This window comes from Hemibagrus wyckioides, unplaced genomic scaffold (genome assembly GCF_019097595.1).
Source record: "Hemibagrus wyckioides isolate EC202008001 unplaced genomic scaffold, SWU_Hwy_1.0 Contig16, whole genome shotgun sequence".
NCBI classification, from domain to species: Eukaryota; Metazoa; Chordata; class Actinopteri; order Siluriformes; family Bagridae; genus Hemibagrus; species Hemibagrus wyckioides.
The window spans coordinates 282,967-302,853 of record NW_026690776.1 but is presented as its reverse complement, the minus strand read 5'-3'; the positions used below and the strand labels follow the sequence as shown (position 1 = coordinate 302,853).

Below are 19,887 nucleotides of genomic sequence, written 5' to 3'. Positions count from 1 at the left end.
ACATTTGTTAGCCGACTTTTATCAACTGTGTTAACATTAAAAATTAAAAGTTAGACATTTTTTTTAATTGCTGTCATGCTCAAGGGCTGTAAGATATTTTATTCATGTGGTGTGTGAGTGTGTACAGGTGTGTATTTTAGTCACGTGGTGTGTGAGTGTGTATAGGTCTGTTCGACTTAAAGCGGCGCTGTAAAGACCGATAGGTGTTGTATGACATTAAAGTATCACAAGAGCGGTTCTAGAGCATATTCGAGCGCACACTCTCACGGTATTTTGGCGTCATACATCAATTGGTCTGCGCAGCGCCGCATCAAGTCGAAAACACAGTGTGTGTGTGTGTGTCTGTGTGTGGAGAGAGATGTCAGTCAAAATCACTTACAGAAAACGACAACAGTGCTCAACTCCACTCAGCTACACTCCAGTGGCAAAATTCGGGATAAAACATTCGGGGCTAGATTAAAATAGCCCTAGCTATGCCCCGGGTCAGACGTACTGAATGAACATGCCTCTTACTTTGAGGAACTATTGATTCTGACCGAACTGCTTCATGTTGTTTGTGAATGAAATGGCTGAACTAGGAGAATGAACAAGGATTTGTTGACTCGCTGATGTTGTTTGTTCAGTTTGTCACCCTTTCAACAAGAAGAGAGAGGGCAGAAAAGTGTGTTTGAAAAGTGTGGAGCACTAAGACAATCATCTAAACACAGAGGTGTAAAAATGACATACAGTAATCCCCCACTATATTGCGGTTCATTTATCGCGGTCCCGGTATATCCCAGATTTTTATTTGGAACATAACCCGGTATATCGCGGTATCTGCGAACCTTGTAGTGAATTGTTTTTATGTTGAAATAAGGTAATTTATTCATAAAAATATAATTATTATTTACAAAATATAAACATTCATTGAAAATGAAGTAAAATGTTAATAAAAACACGTAGTGATGTTTAGGAAAGCGCGGTGCAGGGATGCTGAAAATCAAAATACAGTACGTCTGGAGTAACGAGTCTGGCCAATTGGAATGCCCCATTCATTTAATCACTGTTGTGATTGGCTGCTGGTTATACGTGCAGTTGGGGAAAGGAAAGCATAATTTGTTGGGCACGTCACTGTCCCGAGTGTTTCGTTTTGTTCTGTGTACGCTTTTTGTTTTGTTTTTTTGTTCTGCATCTTCTAAGGCTTCTGGCAAGGAACATGCATACATACAGAACTCACTATAAATGTGATATTTCCATGAATTTACCCCAAATTCTTGCAAATTGAAAATGCTTGCAAATGTTTTCTGTGTGTGTTTAAAGAGTGTGGGAGGTAATTTGCGGCTTAACCAATGAAAAAAAAACATTTGGGGGTGGGGTTTCCGTTTATCGCGGGTGGTTTTGGAATGTAACCCCTGTGATAAACGGGGGATTACTGTATGACTAGATTTAAAAATTATTGAAAACTATTCATTCACTTAAGCAAAAATGTTTATTTCTTTCCATGCCACTTGATCACCAATCTATCACTGATCTTGGAAAGAAATTAAACAGACCTTCTCTTAAAATTAGAGACGCTGATTTAAATAATTCTATTTGTCTCTTGAAAAACTTGCCATTTGTCTGGTGTAATGATGTAACTTACTGAAAGGGTCACTGAGAACATCAGTAAATGAAACTGAGCGAATCTTTTTGGCGAACAGAATCAAAAGATCCCACAATTCCTGTTCTTATAATGAAGGATTCATCAAAAACATTTTATTTTCATAACATTTTATTTGTCTTTTATACTGCTGAATAAACTACTACATAGAAGCAGAAATTGCAGTAAAATAAAGCAAACCAAAACCTGATTAGGAAATAGGTAGGCTAGGCTATGCCAGGCTATGCTAAGTGAGGCTAGGCTAGGCTAGACTAGGCAAACAAATGTGCGTCAAACAAAAGCTTAATTACAAGGTACAACAAAGGAGCTTAACTCGGGTAGCAAATTCCTCTGTCACTACTCACTTACCACCAAACAGGTGAACCAACTGAACAAGGGAAATAAACATACAACCAAAATAGAGTTCAACTCTAATGTGCAGTGCTGCCCTCTGGTGATCTAGCAAGGAAATATCCCAGGTATCCATGATACTACTCATATGCTGTATTATAAGTTGTGGGTGTGTTATTATTATTTTTTAAACCATTGTAGAATAGCAAAACAATGAAGATGCAGGCTTGCTTGTCACCATTTTCTACATTCAGAAACATGAAAAGATAACTAATTATTTAAAATTGTTTTTTCACACCATGGATTTTTAGATTTCTTAATTATTTACCCTGAAATTGTCCCAATTCAATTTTGATCCATTGTCATTTTGCTTGCAGCCAATTTACATATCTTTGATATCTCTTTTAAAAGGAGCACCCACAATGCAGATTGCTCTTGGCAAGCAAAACAAAGCAAAACAGACAATTATGATATAAAAGCAGAAGATTTTTCACATTAAGGAAAGGTTTGACTCTCTGACAGTACAATTATCAAGAATCATACAGACTATAAGGCGGAATGTGTCACAGATGGCACCAAATGCAACAACAGAACCTTTTTAAATTGATTTAATTTAAATTGTGATTTAATGTTTGTATAATAATTATTTAAATAATAACATAATTAAACTTTATTATAGTGATTATTACCTTTTATTATCAGTTCCTGCTTTTAGTTTTGCTTTTCCTGTTTGTTTAAAATAGATTTAGGACATGTTCCCCATGTGAGACTGAATGTAAAGCCAGAATGCTTCAGTAAGAATCAAGAATCTTTCAGTAACATTAGTGACACTGTCATGTGAGTGATGCTGTGGGGTGGAGCTTCATGAATCCTGATGATGTTAACATATCAGTGTACAGAAAGAACAGTTTCCTTCAGCTAAGATCATTCATCATGTTCACTGTTATATTCATGTGTCTGTGGCTTTCACTGGGTGAGTAAACATTTTTATCATTGCAAAAATACTATGTTCTGAATTAGACATGAACACGCATTTTTAAAAAGTAGCAAATTGTGAGTATGATTTGTTTAACACCTTATTATTCCTTATTATTTTAAGAAACAATATATTCTCTTCTCTATGACAGGTGACTCCATGGCAGATTCAATAAAGCCACTTTTCACTCATAAAGTTGTAGATGAAGGTGTTAATGTTACTCTTTCCTGTGAATATGAAACAACTGCAACAAACAACTACCTGCAATGGTACAGGAAATATCCAAAATCTAATCCTGAGTTCCTTCTTTATATTTACCAAAGTGGAGATCCAAAATCCGAACCTCCCCCAAGAATGTCTGCTAACGTTAAAGATAAACGAGTGGATCTGATCATCTCCTCTGCTGCTGTATCAGACTCTGCTCTATACTACTGTGCTCTGGCGCCCACAGTGACAGGAAATCCAGCTGCACTGTACAAAAACTTTCACACAGTTTTGCTACATGCCCATTTGGGGAAGTCTCTTTCTTTCTTTCTTTCTTTCTTTCTTTCTTTCTTTCTTTCTAAAGATTTATAAAGAGTTTATATTATTATAATGTTTGGTTAAGGATTATTTAGGATTAAATACATTTTAATTAAATTAATTAATTAATTATTCTGTAACTATTCTATTTTTGCCAGGAAACCAGAACTTTCTCTGTTACTTTAGACAGAAAGTTAAACAGAAAGGTACTAAGACGGTCCAATTAAGAACAATTCTGAACTTCAGTGAAGCAGCTGAGGCTCTGTACAGGTTCAGGAGTTGAATAAAGTTCTGCAAATTGTTATTTCCATAATCTTTTTTTCATTGTCTGTACCGCTTATCCGATCTATTCTCGGGGAGCCTGTGCATCTCAGGAATCATCGGGCACCCTGGATAGAGTGCCAACCCATCGCAGGGCACACACACACTCATTTACACACTACAGCCAATTTAGGGACTCCAATCAGCCTAGAAGCATGTCTTTGGACTGTGGGAGGAAACCGGAGCATCCAGAGGAAATCCACCAAGGACTGGCGAAACATGCAAACTCCACACACACAGTGAGTGGGATGCCATAATTTAAAAAAAAAAAAAAAGGTTTCTTATTCCGAGCAGGCTTTTATCTGTGCAAAAAATGAATAAATGAATAAATTTAATCAGAAAAGACCTTGGTGTGTTAAAGTCACTTTCCTTTCACCACAAGATGGCACAGTCTGTTATCTTATTGTTGGACAACTACTAGGATTCTGATGCTGACTTCTTTGATTATGAATACTACTTTACATAATAATAATAATAATAATAATAATAATAATAATAATAATAATAATAATAATAATAATAATAATAATAATAAAGCTATTTTTCAGCCTTACATAGATAGAACTTTTATATAGAATGCATTGCTTAAAACAGACTGTAAATGATTTGTGATTTTAATGCAGTCTAGAACCGATCAGTCTAGATCAGAATGTTTTAATAATCTCTGATTGTTTTCAACACATCATCAAGCCTTGCATGCAGTTTGCTTTAATCAAGAAAGGAAACTGAAATTGCAGTAGGCCTATACATGCAAATTCTGTAAAAAGGCATGATCTATAATATATATTTTTTACTCCAGCAGAGACAAGCACGTTATAGCTGCAATAAATAAAAGCACCTCTGTACATTTTGACTTGCAATGTGATGTTTGTCATGAGATAATTATATACTACACCCTTTATTTGTACACAGTTTCATGTTTAAATGACAAAATAATGATATTAAAAACCAACAATTCTGATGACACTAATTTAAAAAATAGATAATGAATAGACAAGAGAAAGAAAAAAGGCTGTTTTCTTCCTCTCCACACTGAAATACTCCCCAAATTGTTTGTAATCCTACTATCTCCTACCAGACTCCACTTCCCACAATGCACACTCCCAAATTTATTAGTTTATTTATTTTATTTATGTATTTTTCGTACTTTCAGTTTGTGTCTGTTTACTATCTGCTCAGTTGCTCATGTGAGGCTGAATGTAAAAAGCTTCAGTATAAATCAACAATCTGTCAGTAACATTAGTGACACTGTCATGTGATGCTGTGGGGTGGAGCTTCATGAAGCTTTATGATGTTAACATATTAGACTACAGAAAGAGCTCAGAATATTTTCATTTATAAGCTCATCCATCATGTTCACTGTTATATTCATGTGTCTGTGGCTTTCACTAGGTGAGTTAACGTTGATTTTTGTATATTCAGAAATTTTAACTAGATTAGATAGTCTTAATTGTATAGTGTTAGAAAGCGTTATGTAAGTAATTCTGGCTTGATTGTATAAAGTTTAAATACATTATGTTCTCTTCTCTATGACAGGTGACTCCATGGCAGATTCAATAGAGCCACTTTTCAATTATAAAGCTGTAGATGAAGGTGATGATGTTACTCTGTCCTGCAAATACAAATTCAGTGTTTCAGGAATCAGCTACCTGCAGTGGTACAGGCAATATCCAAAATCTAAACCTGAGTTCCTGCTTTATATTTCTACAAATGGAGATCCAAGTCAAAACATCCCCCCAAGAATGTCTCCTAAAGTTCATGGTGATGAACAAGTGGATCTGATCATCTCCTCTGCTGCTGTATCAGACTCTGCTTTATACTACTGTGCTCTGGCGCCCACAGTGACAGGAAATCCAGCTGCACTGTACAAGTACCTTGACACAGTTTTGTTATATTGAATACAGTTCTACTAGTGAATTAAAAAAAATTACATATGTATGTTGGAGGACTCTTATTACTAGTAAATTTATTATTAATAAATGTATTATTTTGAGATATTGAGACATTTTTAGACATTTCTTGATGGGATTCCAGACTTTTCAGTACATCATGCACACACACATTTCCTCATTCACTCCTAGCAATTTGTAATTAAATTAGAAAAGTGTGGAAAAGAAAAAAAAAGAAAGTGTGAAGCAAAGACAGAATTATCTCTTAAAAGTTTTAAATGGTTTAATGTAAGATAACTTCTCAAAATAGACCTGCACAAAGGAGAAATAAAGCATAATAACATCAATAACATCAAATCCCCTGAACTGTTATTGTACAACAAAATAAAACTGAATTTATAAATTTTTTTAAATATGCTAATGAGACAGGAGGAGTGCAGAATGTCACGTGAAACTTCCGTGTGTCCTGATTAGCATATAACAACAACGATGGATTCTCATATTATTATGAATTCTCATATTAAACGTAAGAAAAAAGTCACAGATTCAGTGAAAAAGAGGTGTGCAGCTGCTTATCAGACCTACTACAACCAAAGTAGAACACACATAGGTACAGAAATTACCTACAGAAATTAGAAAGGTGGAAGGAATGGAAATGCAAATTGCAGTTCTGCTCACTCCCAATTTAGACTCACATGACACTGCATAATATTTTCATTTTCTGAAAGCTGAAAGCAGGCTAATTTATTACAAATCAGAGTAACTGCTATTCAACGCACACTCTGGTGTATATTGCTTATGAGCCTGAATGCAATAAATACAGTTTAAAATAATAAAGCTTGTGCATTGAGCTACTAGCTTTGTTTGTTTACTGATTTGATGTTTTCAACTATCTAAGTGAGTATTAAACTTTTACTCACAGTGTTTGTGCTTTCTTGGGAAATGTCCGTCATGTTCAGACACATGCTTTTACAGTCATGTGACCTGAATATATTTGCATACATAATAGTGGTTGGGCGGAATGTATGTGGTGTATGTGTTTGTGTTGTTTTATATTGAAATGACACTTTATGTCCTGACACTTACATCTGACTATAAAAAATTGCTAAATAAGCATTTTTTTTTTCAATGAGAGAACGTATATTACTTTAACGGCCCTGTTTAGTTGACCATGTAGCTTAAACCCCATTCTGCCATTCAACAAATCAGCAACCCTTAACCACTGTCAAAGTATCTCTTAATATACAACGACAGACTTCTGTACAGGATCACAACACAAAAGAAAGAAACCAATGTCAGGAATGGCATTCAAACCCACACCTCCAGAAGAGACTTCAACCAGATGGCCGAGTGGTCTAAGAAGCTGCGTTCAGGAATCTTTATGAAATTAAACATATTAGAGTATAGAAAGAATACTTCCATTCAGCTAATGTTTATGGTTAAAAAAAAAGAACCATTCAGCTAATTTTTATAGTAAAAAAAGAAAGGAGGAATACCTAATAAACTAAGGTGCACAAATAGACAAAAGGTCAAAAAGAGAGAAAAAGGAAAACAAAACATCCAAAAAATCCAAACAAAATCACACAAAAAGTTGATCAGCAACAGTGGAATAGTTCTGTGTTGTATTAGTGACTCAGTTCACTGTCACTGATACTGTGAAGTGATGATCTGTGTAAAATTATGCTCCAACAGCATCACTTCCTGGGTGTGTCCTTCTAGAGACGTGTAAAGCCTAGTTCACATTACAGGATTTTAAGCCCGATTTAAGCCCGATTTGCAAATTAACGAGCTCGCCGACAGATCGGTCTGTGATCGTGGGAAAATCAGCGGGTGATCAGCTCTCGGCAATCTTTATATGTGAACTATTCAACGACGCATCAAGAGGCTCACTGACGCGTCGGTGACACCTCGCAGACAAAATCCAGATATCTGGCATGTTAAGGCTAGTTCACACTACAAGACTTTAACCGTCGGCAGATAGCTTTGCTGTTCAGACTACATGACTTCACTGTATGTCTTTTTGTCCTTGTGGTGTTCACACTATGCGATGCTTCGTAAATGATCCACAAGAGGGGGTCGCACACCACACGATCTGACAACAACTCTGCTGCTTTTCTTCCGGTGACCTCAACCTGTTGACTTGCTCCTCTCATTGGCTGGAGGTCGTAGCTACAATTGACACCATGTGATGTCGAGTCAGCTGACCATCCCAGATATTTAACATGCCAGATATCTGGATTTTGTCAGCGACGCGTCAGTGAGCCTCTTTGATGCGTTGTTGAGTAGTTCACACATAAAGATTGCCGAGCGCTGATCACCTGCTGATTTTCCCACAATCACAGCCCGATCTGACGGCGAGCTCGTTAATTTGCAAATCGGGCTTAAATCGGGCTTAAAATCCTGTAGTGTGAACTAGGCTTTAAATATCTGGGACTGTCGGCTGACTCGACATCACGTGGTGTCAATTGTAGCTACGACCTCCAGCCAATGAGAGAGCAAGTCAACAGAGTTGAGAGTTGTCAGATCGTGTGGTGTGCGACTCCCTCTTGTGGATCATTTATGAAGCGTTGCGTAGTGTGAACACCACAAGGACAAAAAGACATACAGTGAAGTCATGTAGTCTGAACAGCAAAGCGATCTGTTGACGGTTAAAGTCTTGTAGTGTGAACTAGCCTTAAAGTTCAGCACATACAACACTATTATACAGAATCCTCTCAGAGTTGTGTGCAGAAATGGATCAACTATACAACTTACTGTACATAGTGAGATACATACCACTGATTCCCACTCTAGTTACAGGTCATTCATTTTCATCAGTTTATTAATTATTACAATGATATTTCATCAGTTAAATAATTTCATTAATTAATAACCATGTTTGCATTACTCTAGTAATTTCTTGAATTCTCAAGTCAATATTTGATTTACAAGAAATACTTCACTGACATATTTCTTTATATTTTTTGTCATACCAGGTAGTTTTGCAGATAAAATTGAGCCAACAGATGCAAACATTGTCAGGAAAGAAACAAAGACTGTTACTCTGAAGTGTTCATATGAGACAAGCAGCAATTACATTTTGCTTTACTGGTACAAACAATATCCTAACAGCGCACCACAGTTTTTACTCAATAAAGGTGCAAGGTCAAGAGCAGGTGATGATAGCGCTCCTGATGTTCATCGATTAGAGGCAAAAACAAGCAGAGACTCTACTGAACTTACTATCAGAGGTCTAAAACGCTGAGATTCTGCACTCTCTTACTGTGCTCTGAATCTTTACAAGGCTATACAAAAACATCAACATTGTATATATGAAGTTTCTTAAACCACAGAAGATGAAAGAGACTCACTGAACCAATTTATCAGTTAACCACTGATCTGCAAACAACATTTGTGAATACATTTGTAGCTGGAGCAAATAGCAAAGAAGAACAATGAAGGATTAACACAACTATACTTTATTTGACAAATCTACATGTTTTAGTTGTTACTGTTGCATCCAGTGTGTAATTAAATTAATAAACACACCACAACACACTGTAATATTTTTTTATTTGTTCATTAATTTATTAACTCTTTCATTAGTACATGTGTTTATTATACATGTAGGTATGTTCTTACAAACAGATGTGACTTTGATCATACAGATACAAAAATGTTTGTTTCATGACAAGATTGGACTGCACACAACTTCGATACATCATGTCTATAATCTGCAGCATAGTTATGTGATCAAGGGTTGATGAGCTAGCACTTTTTTTCTTATTAGAATTGTGATTTAAGCTTTCAAACATACAGCTCTGGAAAAATAAGAAGAGACCACTGCAAAATAATCAGTTTCTTATGTTTTTTTCTTACAGGTTCATGTATTGGTGAGATGAACAGTTTTGTTTCATTTTTTGTGAACTGCTGACAATATTTCTCCTAAATTCAAAATATAATTATTGTTATTTAGAGTGTATATTTAAAGGAAATGACAAAACATTAAAATAACCCAAGATCATGCAGTATTTGCAAAGCTTTAATAACTCAAATAAAAAATGCAAATAATTTGTAAACAAATTGTGTTAATGCTTTGGGTAAATAACATTAAGAAATCAGTATTTGGTGGAATAACCCATAATTTTTCACATTGCTGTTGGGTAACTTTATACCACTCTTTTTGCAAAAAAGCAAACAGCTCACCTTTGCTTGATGGTTTGTGACCATCCATCTTCCTCCTGATGACAGTCCAGAGGTTTTCAATAGGGTTCAAATCTGGAGATTGGGCAGTGGTCTCTTATTTTTTTTCCAGAGCTGTATATTTAGGTAGACTTGTGACACTAAATTGCCTAAGTCTGAATGAGTGTGTGAATGTGTGTCTTTGCTTAGTGTCCTGTGTTGGACTGGTGTCCCATCCAGGGTGTATTCCTGCTTCATGACTAGTGTTGCTGGGAGAAGCTCCAGATCCACTGCAACCCTGACCAGGATAAAGCAGTTACTGAAGATGAATGAATGTAGGTGAATATAGACAGTTGTGGAAGTGTGACCAGGATAAAGCAGTTACTGAAGATGAATGAATGTAGGTGAATATAGACAGTTGTGGAAGTGTGACCAGGATAAAGCAGTTACTGAAGATGAATGAATGTAGGTGTATATAGACAGTTGTGGACATGTGACCAGGATAAAGCAGTTACTGAAGATGAATGAATGTAGGTGAATATAGACAGTTGTGGAAGTGTGACCAGGATAAAGCAGTTACTGAAGATGAATGAATGTAGGTGTATATAGACAATTGTGGAAGTGTGACCAGGATAAAGCAGTTACTGAAGATGAATGAATGTAGGTGTATATAGACAGTTGTGGACATGTGACCAGGATAAAGCAGTTACTGAAGATGAATGAATGTAGGTGAATATAGACAGTTGTGGAAGTGTGACCAGGATAAAGCAGTTACTGAAGATGAATGAATGTAGGTGAATATAGACAGTTGTGGAAGTGTGACCAGGATAAAGCAGTTACTGAAGATGAATGAATGTAGGTGTATATAGACAGTTGTGGAAGTGTGACCAGGATAAAGCAGTTACTGAAGATGAATGAATGTAGGTGTATATAGACAGTTGTGGAAGTGTGACCAGGATAAAGCAGTTACTGAAGATGAATGAATGTAGGTGTATATAGACAGTTGTGGACATGTGACCAGGATAAAGCAGTTACTGAAGATGAATGAATGTAGGTGTATATAGACAATTGTGGAAGTGTGACCAGGATAAAGCAGTTACTGAAGATGAATGAATGTAGGTGAATATAGACAGTTGTGGAAGTGTGACCAGGATAAAGCAGTTACTGAAGATGAATGAATGTAGGTGTATATAGACAATTGTGGAAGTGTGACCAGGATAAAGCAGTTACTGAAGATGAATGAATGTAGGTGTATATAGACAGTTGTGGACATGTGACCAGGATAAAGCAGTTACTGAAGATGAATGAATGTAGGTGTATATAGACAGTTGTGGAAGTGTGACCAGGATAAAGCAGTTACTGAAGATGAATGAATGTAGGTGTATATAGACAGTTGTGGAAGTGTGACCAGGATAAAGCAGTTACTGAAGATGAATGAATGTAGGTGTATATAGACAGTTGTGGACATGTGACCAGGATAAAGCAGTTACTGAAGATGAATGAATGTAGGTGTATATAGACAGTTGTGGACATGTGACCAGGTTAAAGCAGTTACTGAAGATGAATGAATGTAGGTGTATATAGACAGTTGTGGAAGTGTGACCAGGTTAAAGCAGTTACTGAAGATGAATGAATGTAGGTGTATATAGACAGTTGTGGACATGTGACCAGGATAAAGCAGTTACTGAAGATGAATGAATGTAGGTGTATATAGACAGTTGTGGAAGTGTGACCAGGTTAAAGCAGTTACTGAAGATGAATGAATGTAGGTGTATATAGACAGTTGTGGAAGTGTGACCAGGATAAAGCAGTTACTGAAGATGAATGAATGTAGGTGTATATAGACAGTTGTGGAAGTGTGACCAGGATAAAGCAGTTACTGAAGATGAATGAATGTAGGTGTATATAGACAGTTGTGGAAGTGTGACCAGGATAAAGCAGTTACTGAAGATGAATGAATGTAGGTGTATATAGACAGTTGTGGACATGTGACCAGGTTAAAGCAGTTACTGAAGATGAATGAATGTAGGTGAATATAGACAGTTGTGGACATGTGACCAGGATAAAGCAGTTACTGAAGATGAATGAATGTAGGTGTATATAGACAGTTGTGGACATGTGACCAGGTTAAAGCAGTTACTGAAGATGAATGAATGTAGGTGTATATAGACAGTTGTGGAAGTGTGACCAGGATAAAGCAGTTACTGAAGATGAATGAATGTAGGTGTATATAGACAGTTGTGGAAGTGTGACCAGGATAAAGCAGTTACTGAAGATGAATGAATGTAGGTGTATATAGACAGTTGTGGAAGTGTGACCCGGATAAAGCAGTTACTGAAGATGAATGAATGTAGGTGTATATAGACAGTTGTGGAAGTGTGACCAGGATAAAGCAGTTACTGAAGATGAATGAATGTAGGTGTATATAGACAGTTGTGGAAGTGTGACCAGGATAAAGCAGTTACTGAAGATGAATGAATGTAGGTGTATATAGACAGTTGTGGAAGTGTGACCAGGATAAAGCAGTTACTGAAGATGAATGAATGTAGGTGTATATGGACAGTTGTGGAAGTGTGACCAGGATAAAGCAGTTACTGAAGATGAATGAATGTAGGTGTATATAGACAGTTGTGGAAGTGTGACCAGGATAAAGCAGTTACTGAAGATGAATGAATGTAGGTGTATATGGACAGTTGTGGAAGTGTGACCAGGATAAAGTGGTTAATAAAAATAAATTCTGAGTGAATGAGTATTTATTAGGCTGCAGCTGCAGGGCAGGGTTTAGAGGGTTTGTATGTGATCTAACTGTATGTAACTAAAATAATAATAATGAATACATAGTATTTTTTGTATATAATGTACTTTTTTGATGATGGATGTCTTGTACTCCTACACAGACACAAAAAAACATGTCTGTGGTTTTTTTTCACTGCAAGCATATTTTGGAAATACCTCTTGGCTTTCCTGTGCCCTTTAACTTGAAAATGTCGTCCCCATTTCAGTTACTACACTTTACTCTGAAAAATACACACATTCGATTTGTGTGTGTGTGTGTGTGTGTATGTGTGTGTGTGTCTGTGTGTGTGTTTTGAGGGGGATATATAAGACAGCAGCACATGTGTCACTAGCCCACTTGCCATTATGTTTCTGAAAGGTACCCTGACCATTGTCTTTGCTGGATTTTGGCTACTGTGCATGCTTTGTCTGAAGACAGATGCTTGTGAGTATTTTTTTTTTTTTTGTTCACTGTTACTTGGATATTGTGTCTCACATGTGTTTATACAAACATTGTTTGCTGTGTCAGGAACAACTGGACCTGAAAATAAAGGTCACAGGATTTTTATTGTAATACTTGTAAAACTTTAACTACCAATATGAGTGAAATACTTCATATACAGATATTTACAGTAAATATTTTTTGGAGATCTGCATTAAGTTCTGTTTAACCAGCTTGACTGAGAGATTCATTGATTGATATATTTTTTTTTAATTATGTAGGTTTTTCTTAACTTCATAGCAAAATGGTACCTAAAAACACAAACGTCAATTATTAGTGATCTAAACAATGTTTCTTTGAATTATCATAAAAGCAAAGTTTGTGTGTTTGTGTGTGTGTGTGTGTGTGTGTGCTATATCTACAAAAAATATAACAAAAAATCTGTATTTTTTTTTGGTTTGGTTGTTTAAAATTTACACATTGGGTAATGTTTTAGTCTGATTCTGGTATCTTTTGTTTTGTACAGTGTGAAAGTTATTGTTTTTAAATCTAAATTTATTTTGTCACTTTTGTGATCTGTGATTTTTCTTCCAATATTTTTAAAAATTAATATTTGGTTTTGGTTCTTTACAGTAAGTTACATAGTTATTAGACGATGATGAACATGAGTGTGTGTGTGTGGTTTTTTTGTCTGTATGTGATGTTAGATGTCCCACTGAGCCATGGCTGCTGCATCAAGTACATTCGCAGACCACTGGATTTCAAACTGATCAAAGGTTTTGCACAGCCGAGTTTTGGTAACGTGCGCTGCGTTGATGTGATCATGTGAGTCATATCACCACAAACTGCCGCCAATTTTACCCACTATTCATTGTGGTTACACATTCTTTACATTCTTTACACTTAAGTGCAGACTACTAATAAACAAAACAGATCTGACCTAACCTATTACATATAACATTAGAGTAGTATTTATACAATATGGTACAACATATATATATATATATATATATACTATTATCACACTATTACAATACAATATATGGACAATTTCTATGTTCTTTTCCAGATTCATTACAAAGCGCAACAAGAAGGTGTGTGCAAACACTAAGGAGGTGTGGGTGAAGAATGTTCTAAAACGTCTAAGGTAATGGAGTTTTGCTTAATTTCTGATTTATTTGTCTACATCCAGTATATAAAGCATCAGAGTTTCACAAGGCTTTAGTTGACTACAATCTGTCGACTGTTTTTCTTAAACAGGGCACGCTTCCAGGCCAGACAAAGGCTATAAAAGCTAGTTCAAGGTATTGCAACTGCCATTTATCATCTCATATGTAACAGTAAAATTTTTGTATTAAGTTATTTTAGGAGTTGTTTGTTCTCTGATATAACTGAGGATAGCTAGCTAGCAAGCTAACATTAGCTATGTCTGTTTATAACAGTAGCTTGCAGAGTCAAATGCTGCACTCATACAGTAGTTCATAATTATCAGCTAACAAAACACAAAACCTCTAATTGGACCAATAAATGAAAATGAATACATTTATTTTTAACTGGTACAAACAAAATCATAACAGCACACAACAGTTTTTACTGTTACATAAAGGTACAATGTCATATAGTTCTAGGAGCACAAAGACAAATACAAGCAGAGACTCTACTGAACTTACTATCAGAGGTTTTAAGTTCTCAGATTCTGCACTCTATCACTGTGCTCTTGAAGTAGTAACACAGCGATACAGAGTCAGTGAAAGGCTTTACAAAAACATCCAAATCACATATATACAAGAGGTTTCTAAAAACCACATCAACTTTTTATCAGTTAACCACAGACATAAATAAAATCTGACTTTGTGGCATGTTCTTTGGTTTAAGATGAGATGGTTTGAGTATTTCAGAAACTGTTAATCCCCTGGATTTTCATGCACAACAATCTATAAATAACCCCTGTTTACAATCCCAGTGAGCAGAGAAGCATCTATAAAAGCACAGCATGTCTAATCTTGATGTGGATGAGCTACAAGACAGCAGGCAACACAGTGAAATCTATACTTCACATATCCCATCTTTGGAAATTGGGTCAGAGCACAGCATCAGCCATTATACAGCACTCCTGGAGCAATGAGAGTTAAGGGCCCTGCTCAGGGGCCCAACAGCTTAGGAGTGCTGTTGCTCTAACCCCAATCTGCCAATCAACAACCCAACAACCTTTAACCACCACTACCCCAAAGGATTGTTTCAACATGCAACAGGTTTGATTTGTGCCCAGGATCACAACATAAAGGAAAAGAACCAACATCAGAATTGTAATTTGAACCCATGCCTCCAAAGGAGACTGCTACCTGAACACAGCACCTAAGACTGCTCGGCCAACCTGACACATAAGTTTTTAAAAGGTCCAAATAGTAAAGTGAGTAGTTTGCTCACAAAAATATTTGACAGATCTATTTATTTTATTTGTATTCACAGCCACCCCTTCTACCAGACTCTTAACCTCAGTCACTGGCAGAATGAATGAGAACATATGAACTACCACTGCCAGACTCTGTAACAGCTTTTTCCCTAAGATTGTTATGCTTAGTAACTGAACTAAAATAAATGAAACAATATCTAATCAGCTTGGCAGGTCCTCTGTTAAAGTGTAGGATTCTATATAGTAGCACAGAACAAGCTATGAAAACCCAAGTATATCAAAATCCTACTGTTTTCTGTCTTACTATTGATAAATAAATCAAATGTTGTAGTCATTCTAGATCCCATTCAGATATTAGATGTTGCTAATCTTTGTAAGTCAATTAACTGGTCAATAAACAAGCATGAGATGGAATTTCCACCTGTTTTGTTGTGTCCATTTTCAGTATTTTAATTTCTTTGACAGGTTACACTCCACAGTGGGGGTTAATGGCTCATATGGAAACAGACCCTCTGAGCTTTGTACTTTTGTATTTCTGTTTGAAGTGTAATGTTTCATAAGTATTTTATGTTTATATTTATCCTACTAGAGACAATATATTCATAAAAAAGTAAAAAAAAAACAAACAAACAGATGATTAAATGATGATTAAAAATCAATTAATTGATTATCACAAAAAAGATTAAATAAAACATGAGAATTATTGGTATTTTAAGTATAATGCATTTTACTGTAGATTGAATATATTTAAAAAAACATTTATTTTATATACTGCAGACAAAAAATAAAATGAAAAGAAAAAAAATGTAATCCATAGTACATTAATAGTTGACCTGAGCTGAAGCAGCATTGTCATGAATATGAATAAATCTGAGTGGGTGGAGCTATATGTGAAGACATCAGAGACACATTTCACATACAAAACAATGGCAATTATTTCTAAAGCTAGAGACCTGAACTAAACACTCAGGATAACAATGTTACTCCTCTTCTTGCTTTTCTTTACTGTTGCTGCCCAACCACACTGTACAAAAAGCACTACACATGACTGGAACAGAGCCATGCTTTTCTCACAAGATGGAGCTATTTACATGTTTACATTCACTTCTGAAATGCCTGACTGTGAGGACAGTTAGAAGCTGAAGCAAGCTCAAGTTAAGCAGCTGAAGCTTTACAAATTCAGGAGTTCAGGAGAATAAAGTAATGTTCTCAAACTGCTATTTGTTTTTATGCTTTGTGAATAAAAAATGACTTCTAGTTGTATTTGTTGTGTGTAACCATAGTCCTTTTTTGGTTATATACTTTATAAATAAAAATAAAGTGTATACACTTGCATCTGCCTTTTGTGACATTAATTAAATACGTAATTATCCAGCTTGTAGTCTGCAGTTGAATACAATGTGGAAAGATTCCCCACAAGCAACAATGTTTCAGTAAGAATCAACAATCTGTCAGTAACATTGGTGTCATGTGATGCTGTGGGGTGGAGCTTCATGAACATTTATGATGTTGACATATCAGAGTACATAAAGACCTCAGAATATTTACATTCAGCAAAAACCGTTCATCATGTTCGCTGTTATATTCGTGTCTCTGTGGCTTTCACTAGGTGAGTTAACATTGACATTTCTATTGCATAAATATTAAAAGTTGAATTAATGGTTAAATAGTCTGTGTGGTGATGAGAAAAAGCAGAATGTGAGACTTACATAACACTGGCTTGATCCACACATATGTCACTGACATTATGTTCATTTGTCTATGACAGGTGACTCCATGGCAGATTCAATAGAGCCACTTTCAACTCATAATGTTGTGGATGAAGGTGACAATATTACTCTGTCCTGCAGCTACAAATTCAGTGCTGTTTCAGGAAGCAACAACCTGCACTGGTACAGGCAATATCCAACATCTAACCCTGAGTTCATTCTTAATATTCTTCAAAGTGGAGAGCTAATTTCCAACACTGACCCTAGAATGTCTGCTAAAATCGATGATAAACAAGTGGATCTGATCATCTCCTCTGCTGCTGTATCAGACTCTGCACTATACTACTGTGCTCTGCAGCCCACAGTGACAGGAAATCCAGCTGCACTGTACAAAAACTTTCACACAGTTTAACTACACTGAAGGCAAATATACTACTGTTTTTTCCTCTTTAAGCTGATCCCATTAGGGTTGGTTTAGCTGATCCCAGTGGCTGGGTTGGTTCTGTACTAAGGCCACAGTGAGAGAATGCTAGATCCTAGATGTTGGACTCTCACTGTGTATCTTACATATCCACATCAATTAATTGATATATGCAATTGATTTGATTTGCATGTTTAATGTTTGACTATATATACACTTGTAAAAGTTAATGTATTTATAATCACACTTTCTGGTGTCACCCAGAGGAGGATGGGTTTCCTTTTGGGTCTTCCTCAAATCATCTCAGGGAGTTTTTTCTTGCCACCATTGCTTCACACTTACTCATTATAAATAAAGTTAATTTTCAACTTTGTAATTTCTATTCTGAATTTCTGTATTTCTGTAAAGCTGCTTTGAGACAATGTCCATTGTTAAAAGTGATGTAGAAATAAAAATGAAGTGAATTGAATTTAATTCCTTTTGGAAATAGACACAGCAAATTTACTCATGAGAGATTTTGTTTAAATCTAGATCTAGTTTCCTATGATGATCACTATGGAAATTTTGCATTCATTTTTCATATAAAAGCTTGATGTAGTGGCCAGTGAGCTTATTCATCACATATGCAGTTCCACAGCAAAAAATCATAATAATGTATAAATGCAGTGGTTTGATCAGCAACAGTGGAATAGTTCTGTGTTGTATTAGTGACTCAGTTCACTGTCACTGATACTGTGAAGTGATGATCTGTGTAAAATTATGCTCCAACTGCATCACTTCCTGGGTGTGTCCTTCTAGAGACGTGTAAAGTTCAGCACATACAGCACTATTATACAGAATCCTCACAGAGCTGTGTTCAGAAATGGATCAACTATACAACTTACTGTACATAGTGAGATACATACCACTGATTCTCACTCTAGTTACAGGTCATTCATTTTCATTAGTTAATTCAATTCAATTCAATTCAGTTTATTTTGTATAGCGCCTTTTACAATGAACATTGTCTCAAAGCAGCTTTACAAGAGAAGAAAACAGAGAAAAAGGAGGGGAAAATGAAAAATAATAATAAAAAATAAAAAATAAAAATAACTAATTAACTAGAAATAAGAATAAATTATTAAATTCTATAATTAGACTATTTTATCCCTAATGAGCAAGCCTGTGGCGACGGCGACGGTGGCAAGGAAAAACTCCCTGGGATGGAAAGGAAGAAACCTTGAGAGGAACCAAGCTCAGAAGGGAACCCATCCTCAATCGGGTGACACTAAAGAGTAAATAATGTAACTGTAGCTGATTAATGTCCTTTCTACAACAGCAATCAATGACCATGAGGAACTATTAGGTCATTGTAGTTTCTAAGGTCATTAGAAACACTAGTTCTTTGCTGTCACGGGCTGACAGATGAAATGGCAAATCTGTGATGGTGCGAAAGTCCCCAAGTGGCTGTGTGCATGGCTGTCTCCTGGTCCACACAGATCCATCCACAGCATCAGTGGGCACCATCAAGCGGCGAGACTCCGACCAGGGGTAGGGCAGTGGTCACACTGGAAACTGGCAAACACTGGGAGCTCAGGAGTGGGGTGTATAGCTCGACAGAGAAGGTAGAGAGAGAAAGAGAAAGATATTAAGTTTCTGATCATGTGATGCTTAAAGACAGTGTAGAATTAAATGTAAAGTGCAGGCAGGGACTCCGGCAAGACTAACTATGACAGCATAACTAAAAAGGAGAGCCAGAAGGTCACAGACATGAAGGCTTCCCGGGACATAAAGCATCCAACCACTTCACAGTCAGCAAACCTGAGCGACTTGCGAGGGTGGTAAGATGACAGCATCCAATAAATCCCAGTACACCAAACACTCTATGCCCATGAACCTTCCAGATCTGCTCCTTTACCTAAGAAAACTATACATTAAAAGCTTGACTAAACAAATGTGTCTTCAGCCTAGACTTAAACACTGAGACTGTGTCTGAATCCCGAACACTAATTGGAAGGCTGTTCCATAACTGTGGGGCTTTGAAGGAGAAAGCTCTGCCCCCTGCTGTAGCCTTTGCTACTTGAGGTACTACCAAGTAACCAGCACCCTTTGATCGGAGTAGGCGTGGCGGATCATAAAAGACTAAAAGATCGCTCAGGTACTGTGGCGCGAGACCATTTAGTGCTTTATAGGTTAGTAACAGTATTTTATAATCAATGTGAAATTTGACTGGGAGCCAATGCAGTGTGGCTAAAATAGGAGTGATGTGTTCATATCTTCTGGTTCTGGTTAGGACTCTAGCTGCTGCAT

The 19,887-nt window shown here is 36.3% G+C and overlaps 1 long non-coding RNA gene and 2 gene segments (V, D, J or C); all 3 read left to right on the top strand.

Annotated features, from left to right (window-relative positions):
* The first annotated feature begins 5,140 nt into the window (after window positions 1–5,140).
* On the top strand, window positions 5,141–6,008 carry LOC131349920 (Ig kappa chain V-III region PC 2485/PC 4039-like). The segment is given in 3 exon segments: window positions 5,141–5,180; window positions 5,325–5,614; window positions 5,988–6,008. Coding segments are annotated over 3 exon segments (351 nt in total).
* Window positions 6,009–12,975: 6,967 nt separating this feature from the next.
* Window positions 12,976–15,952, top strand: LOC131349921 (uncharacterized). Its single transcript, XR_009204119.1, has 5 exons — window positions 12,976–13,058; window positions 13,763–13,880; window positions 14,125–14,202; window positions 14,316–14,359; window positions 15,019–15,952. It is a non-coding gene; the product is annotated as an uncharacterized LOC131349921 (long non-coding RNA).
* A 1,060-nt stretch (window positions 15,953–17,012) lies between these two features.
* LOC131349918 (T cell receptor alpha variable 20-like) lies at window positions 17,013–17,699 on the top strand. The segment is given in 3 exon segments: window positions 17,013–17,077; window positions 17,237–17,512; window positions 17,632–17,699. Coding segments are annotated over 3 exon segments (384 nt in total).
* The last annotated feature ends 2,188 nt before the right edge of the window (window positions 17,700–19,887 follow it).